General features: G+C 38.4%; 3 protein-coding genes across 3 annotated transcripts; all 3 read right to left on the bottom strand.

Moving 5' to 3' along the window:
- Positions 1 to 3,127: 3,127 nt before the first annotated feature.
- On the bottom strand, positions 3,128 to 3,467 carry FOMMEDRAFT_81679 (uncharacterized protein; the record flags this gene model as incomplete). The annotated part of the gene is made up of 2 exons (XM_007266141.1): positions 3,128 to 3,298; positions 3,360 to 3,467. Coding segments are annotated over 2 exons (279 nt in total), but the record flags the coding sequence as incomplete, so codon positions are not given.
- A 399-nt stretch (positions 3,468 to 3,866) lies between these two features.
- On the bottom strand, positions 3,867 to 4,340 carry FOMMEDRAFT_83009 (uncharacterized protein; the record flags this gene model as incomplete). The annotated part of the gene is made up of 2 exons (XM_007266140.1): positions 3,867 to 4,008; positions 4,099 to 4,340. The coding sequence occupies 2 exons, from the start codon at positions 4,338 to 4,340 to the stop codon at positions 3,867 to 3,869; spliced, it is 384 nt and encodes a 127-aa protein (XP_007266202.1).
- A 126-nt stretch (positions 4,341 to 4,466) lies between these two features.
- On the bottom strand, positions 4,467 to 5,324 carry FOMMEDRAFT_84016 (uncharacterized protein; the record flags this gene model as incomplete). Its single annotated transcript, XM_007266139.1, has 2 exons — positions 4,467 to 4,670; positions 4,734 to 5,324. Coding segments are annotated over 2 exons (795 nt in total), but the record flags the coding sequence as incomplete, so codon positions are not given.
- Between the last annotated feature and the right edge of the window lie 1,642 nt (positions 5,325 to 6,966).

Genomic DNA, 6,966 nt, shown 5'->3' with positions numbered 1-6,966 from the left:
AATCTTAAAAACAGAGTGATATCTGTAATATAATTAAGCAAAAATATTTATTTTTAGTAGATAATTAATACAAAAGGCAAATTAATGTATATAATAATTAAAAACTCTATTTTTAGGGTTCTAATCTTAATAAATATATAGTACTAGTTTGTAATGTGTGTGTTATAGAAGTATAACAGATGTAAATAAAATACAAAGCAAAAGAAAATATTACAAGATCTTTTTAATTACAATTTTTTTAGCTGTCTTGTAACCAATAGTTGCCCCCTTGAAATTGAATTCCTTAAGATAATATTAGCAAAGAAAGACAAGACAAAGGTAAAAAAACTCACATTATTAACAAAAGGTAGGTGTATAGATCCTACCAATTTCTTCTTCCCAAAACATCTTATTAGAAGGTGTAGGGTATTGTCATTACCTGACTCATGAATACCACCCCTAATAATAATAATAATAATGTTAGTAGTAGAAAAAAGTAAAAAATATAAGAACTTACACAATTTTAGCTGTTTTAATACAGCTATAACGATCTGGGAGTGCTTCCCTAAGCACTCCCAGAATTTTATCAGTGCCAGCCTTACAGGACACACATTTTGTGTCCTTCATTTTGTACGTGTCCAGATTGGCCCAAAAAACAGAGGGGGGGTGGGTGTGGAGAGTGCTGTGTAAGATAAGAAGTAAGTCTGGAGATCTCAGGTCAAATGCAAGTGAGGGAAGGGACTTACCAAAGGTAATTGTGAATGCAAGTTGTTGGGAGTGTGTGTGTGCAACTGTGAAGCAAAAGGAATGTGAGCATGTTATCAAAGTCAACATCAAGCAAATTATCAACAGGGGATTGAGAGTCATTACTGCTTGTTACAGAGCCAAGTCCAAGTGAAAGTGTGTCTGGAGAGTACTGTGTGAGGCTGCAAATGGTACTCAGCAAGTTTATCAAAGTCAACATTGAGCAGATTATCAACAGGGGATCAAGAGTCGTCACTGCTTGTTGCAGAGCCAAGCCTGGGTGAAAGTGCATCTGGAGAGTACTGTGAGAGACAACAAAGTAAGCAAGATAACAAAGTAAGAGATATGAGCAGCATGAACAGCTAGAAGACCTTGATGAAGCTGTTGAGTTATACTGTACTGCTTGCAAACTTTGACCCAATGGCCATCCTTATTGTTCCAAGTCTCTAAACAACCTTGCAAATTCTGTATATGCTTGAATCAGACAGTAGTAGTGTATTGAAGATTACCAACAGACATATGATGCAGCAAATAGAGTATAGTGACAGTAATAAAAGAATCTGTAAAAACAGCAGCAACACATGTAGCACTCTCTATCCTACAAACTGTGAGAAACTGTGTAATAGTGGTGAAGTCAAGGATTGCTCTGAAGAACACTGCAGTTAGTGCAAACTGAGCCAAGATGGAGGCATAGATGGCACCCATTAAAAGAAGATTCATTTTGCTCACTGCAAAAGTTGGTAAGATGGTAACAAGGAATCAGCCTAGTAGAATACTCACAGTGCCATATTCAATTAGCAAAAACAGTCGTACAGATGATCAACAGATTGTCATTTGCTGCATGTGACCACAAAATTACCTTACATGTAAATAGCACATCTAATATTTACTACAGGTCTGCATAACTGTCCAATTCACCTTCCTCATCATTCTGTTCTTCACTTTCAAGATCCTCATCATTACTATCAGTCTCCTCCTCCTCTTCCAATACTTCACCATCCATCTTGTCATCATTTTGTTCTTATAGTGTGTCATGTAGTAGGTAGCTATTTAAATGCCACATACTTTTGTGTCTGATTCCTCTGCCTCAATAGTGTATGAACATGTCCCTATCAACAAATCTGCAGTAAATTGGACCAAAAATGACTCAGTATTAATACGTTCCAAGTTTGAAAGCCTCAACAACATGCTTACACGTTTACAAAGTAAAATTTGTAATCTTTGTTCTTATCTTTGGGTCAGCAAGCAAGGGATGGAGGCAAGAGTGTCTGGACAGTACCCTTGGAGAATTGTAGGATTAGATGAGCACCTTGAAGAATAAGGTTCAGGTCAATGAATCCAAAGGCACTAGGATCTGTATGACAATAGAATTGCAATCAAGGGAGTTGTCTCTTAACAAACGAGCCATTCTCATTGACTTTCATCCAGCAAACCCAAGCAAAATTGAGCCAATTAAAGTTTTGGAAGTTGGGGTTGGCCCCTGGACCCATATAGCTGACCTCTACATGAAAAAGTCTGATTATTCAAGCATAAATGTAGGGATGTTCAGTGTTATCCAATAGTAACATGATATCAGCATGTGTCTGTGGATTGAGTGAATCTTAGGCTCTCCTAATGTTGTAGGTTGTGTAATTGATGTGTAGCACCTTGAGACAGAAAAGCTTGTCATTTTTTATGTGGAGGCTGCATAGCTTGTCTGTAGTGAAGGCCTCATCTTCCTGTCTTGAGAGAATGTGTCCAAGTAGGTACCTGTGAAGACTCAGTAGGAAATTCTAGCAAGTGTGTAATGTATCAATGCTTGTATACATGAAATAGAAAGAGGAGACTGATAATGTACTCACCTGTAAAGCTGGGTCAGAATCATTATCTGAAAGCCACTAATAAAGATGGATAGAATCCTTTTTTGATGCTACCATGTTATAATGGACTTCAAGATCCCTTGGCTTGATAGGATCCCCAGATCCATCATTAAGGCTGATACAAGAATTAATCTCATGTATCTTACAGGTCCTACCCTCTAGTTGTGAAACTGCCTTTGCAGTGTCTTACTTGTTTGTCCTAGCATACATACGTTTGAGTCTCCTATGCTGAGACTCCCCCTGTGAAGATACACAATCAAGATAAGCATGGAGAGCATATTGTAAAGTAGACACTTAACAATTTGTGTGCTGTATGAATCAGTCATACTGAATCAACGAATGGTAGAAGCATATGTACCAAGAGAATAAAATTTCAGCATATTGATGTTGAGTGTTTTAGTTTTCACACTAGATCTGATTGTTTTTGCGTCCAGTCCCTTTGCCTTACCCTTATTGAGTAGGGCAGCTTGATGACGTCCTCAAGCAGCAATCTCCTTTAGGAGTTTGTGTGTATTGTAGGCTGAGCATACAGTCTTCTTGAAGCATCATACCTGGTATCCCAGCAATGTTGTTGTCTCCTCAAGGAACCAAACTGTAGTCTCTGTATGAATGCAGAGCTTTGTAAGTACATGCCAGGTCACCAAGATGAATAAAAGGTCAAGGACCACTTTATTATATTTCTTTGGCAGTAAATCCTCAAAGGCCAGTATGGTGCACTAGGTAATACACATCCTATTGTAGTACATATATATCAATAGTCTTGAGGGAGGCACTTACCTGTAGAATATCTTTGAAGTCTCTGGCTACAATGTTTTTCATTACAAATGTATTTCTGGAAAATTGCCAGATTGTATCCATTCCAAATGTAGGAGTACAGTGATACCTAAAATATAATGAATATATCTAAATAGATGACAGCAAGGTGATTGATGAGGCTGTAACATAGATGCTTACCTCCTATTAAGCATTGGTATGCTCTCTCCTCCCTGTGTAAAAAGAATGTGCAAGAGGTGGGTAAATATTGCTTTCCAGACCTCTAGCTCAAATTCGTGTATAGGGTCTGGGACAAATAAGTCAAAGAAATTGAATCCATGCTTGCAAAGCACAGAAAAAGCATTCTATAAAAATAAGATAAGTGAGTAATGAGGAGCATTGCCTGGATAGCAACAGTTCACTTACATTAACTAGTATGAGGGATCTGTCCTTAAGGAGATTTTTTATCCAGGTGAATTCTACAGGCTTCCCTAATTGAAAAATCCACTGTTGTGCCCTAGAAATCTTCTCTTACTGTACTGTATCATCAATACATTTATGAGTTTGTCTTTGTTGATCAGCTCTGGTACCAAGCATATGGTTGAATTTGGTTAGCATAATATCTGTAGGGCTTAAGAATTTGCCTAAAACACACAAGCTAGCAATGAGCATCCTGTAGCAATGTTCAGTTATCCTTGTATAAATTGAGGTGAAGATTGTAGTACATGCAAACAAGAAGATAGCAAATAGATACAAGACATACTTCTCAGGGTAGTCTGCTAAGTAAAAAGCAAACCTTGGGAAGAGCCTGCATAATTTTCCATCCAAGCAGTCAAATAGAATACCAGAGCTGTATGCCTTGAGAATTTCAGGCTGTAAGAGGATATAGGACAAGACAGCTTGAAATAGTTTGCACTTTAAGTGAGTGAGGAGTTCCAAAGATGCAGATTGTCCATAAACCTCATTATATGTATCTTGAACTGATGCTGAGAGCTTTATCAACATAAATACTGTATGTCAGGTCATGTATCACAAAGAACAGTAGAAATATAGAAGGAATGTACTCACTGAAGGAATATATGCTAGATGATAGCAAGCTGTCTACAAAGATTTACAACACATGTACTTAGATTAGCCTCCAAAGTACATGTATATCAGCCAAAGTGATGCAGAACCGAAATTTGCAAGATGTGTTGAGTCTGAATAGAGAATAAGAGGAAGTACAAAGTTTTCAGCACTGTCTTGTGTTGGAAAGCTTTGTACTTCTTTGTAGGCTTCCAACCAATAATCTGAGCAATATAGTTCACTATAAATGTGTTCAGGAGAGGAGTCGTGCTTAAGGAAGAGGAGAGATAATCAAGGGTCAGCAGAAAGTTTGCTATACAGCTCTAATACCACACATACTGTTAGTCTCCAAAGCTCCCTGTAAGGCATATAATGAAAAGGAGGAGAACAAGGGTTGTCCAAGGCTTTGAAGATTGTTGTTAGCAAGGGCCAGTAGTGTATTCCCCTGACTTCGAATTCAGGAGCTCTTTCTTTGCCCCCAGGCCACTTCTTGTTGTCTTCAGGAGGTAGCTTGATCTTAACTGATCCTTCACACCAGTCATCAGAATGGGAAGACTCAGGGGAATCATTATTGTGGTGTAGACTGTCAATGTGTGAATTCTCCCACCTTGCTCTGTAGTCTACTAAGTCCAATAGCTTGAAGTCTGGATAAAGCAAGACTTTGTGCACAAGGACATCTAGCTTGTTATTTGTCTTTTCTTTCACTTTGCAATTCGCCCAGCTTGTTAAAAGGTAAGTTGCTACATTATTAAACAGTACATATTTATTGGTGATAAGTTTGGGGAGTGAGGACGTTTGAGTCAGAGCATCAACTGTAGAAAGTCTAGGTAAGTTGCATAAGTCCTCAAGGTTGAGTGTCTTGTCAGGGAAGTCATCTGGCAAATCCAGGTACTCTTGAAGCAACTTGTATTCATTTGGCTCAGACAAAAAGAGCCTCCTTCTTGTTCCTTACACAATTTCTGGAGTTGCTCAAGTCAGAGAGGGGACTCAAGGCAGTAGAGAAGGAAGCCAAGATGGTATGAACTCAAGAAGGTGTGGAAGAGATACAGTAGGAAGTACAGACGAGTTCAAAGTAGATAGTAGGAGATCTGTAAATCACTTTGGTAGTTGTTTCTTGTGTTTAGTTCCTTCAGGAAACTCAAGAGGCTTGTCAAATAGGGCTGGAACAGTCTGAGTATCATCCTCCACTTTGAATGCCTAGGTCTCAGCTACACAAAATGGTGAACATTGCTTAAGAATCAAGATACTATTACACATACCTAACCTCATTCTCTTTTTCACTTTGTTATTTGACTCTCTAATGTGTTTTAGAGAGTTCAGACCACTACTTACATCAACACAATAATTGCAATGAATTGCTCATGCATTCTTCTTCTTAAAGACCTTACCACAAGCCTCACAAACAAAGGAAGGCATCTTAAAGAGTTAGAGAAGCACAGTCTAGTCTGACATATGCCTTTGAATGTCTGCTTTACTGGTATCTGACATGCAGAGGTTCACAATGAGATAGATCAATATTGGTGATCTTCACTGACTAGGACTGAGATTTAGATGCAGCAATATGTGCTGCTACTGTTAGTACTCCCTCACAGTAGTGTAATTTACAGATATGCTTGCTGTGACAGCATATGTGCTTATACAGCAAACTGCAGAAGAATATTGAAGCTCATATCAGCCCTTCTCAATTTACTTCCCTTACTGCCTTGTGCACAGGTTGTGACACAAGTCTGAGACTGTGCCAGCCTGAGAGTACCCTGGAAAGCAGTAAGAAGACTTGCACAAGCTGTGCAAATCATAGCAATCACTATTTGTAACACTACTAGACATTGTTTATTACTTTGTATGTTTCATCTCTGTCTTTTTAATAATTTGCATTTGCTTTAAGTAAGCAATCATCATTTTCTGCTCTCAGCACAAGTCTGAGAAGTGGGTCAGACCTCTTCCTAAGACTTGCACAGACATATACTCTATATAGTAAGTATTAAGGTACACTACAGTCCCACAACAATAGTACTGTCCTCCATGCCAAAGTGCAAGTATCTTAGTACAAGTAAATTGAGAAGCACTACTAGACTAGAAGGAAAATGGCAAGCATTTTCTTGATTGCTGAGTAGCATCAGATCCACCCATATGTCAACTTTAATAGCAAGTGGGTTCTACATTCAAGCTGTACAAAGTCCATTATTATAGCTACAGCCTACTGCATGTCATGAAAGATGCCTTCAATTCTGTACATAAAGCTAACTTGAAGTTCCCTAGCAGCTTGGCCAATATTTGACCCCTGGCTCGGATACAGACTAATATTAATGATTTCAAGCTAGTCAATTTATGCATTTATTGAACATTACTAAATATACAGCTGAAACACTGAATTTACACACGTCTGAGCTAAGTATTTTACATGTGTAAGGCTATGTACAGTGTATGCAGAGCACTGACAGCCAAGTGACTGCATACTTCTTATTTTAGGTATATCAAATCCTCTCATTTTGGATACACCTGCTTTTCCTAACATATTTTTGCTGGATAAGTCCTTCCCCCCCCCCCCCTACAAGAGCTCTTATTG

This window comes from Fomitiporia mediterranea, assembly GCF_000271605.1.
Source record: "Fomitiporia mediterranea MF3/22 unplaced genomic scaffold FOMMEscaffold_5, whole genome shotgun sequence".
Classification (NCBI taxonomy): Eukaryota; Fungi; Basidiomycota; class Agaricomycetes; order Hymenochaetales; family Hymenochaetaceae; genus Fomitiporia; species Fomitiporia mediterranea.
The sequence above is the reverse complement of the archived record's forward strand: the minus strand, read 5'-3'. Positions and strand labels throughout refer to the sequence as shown.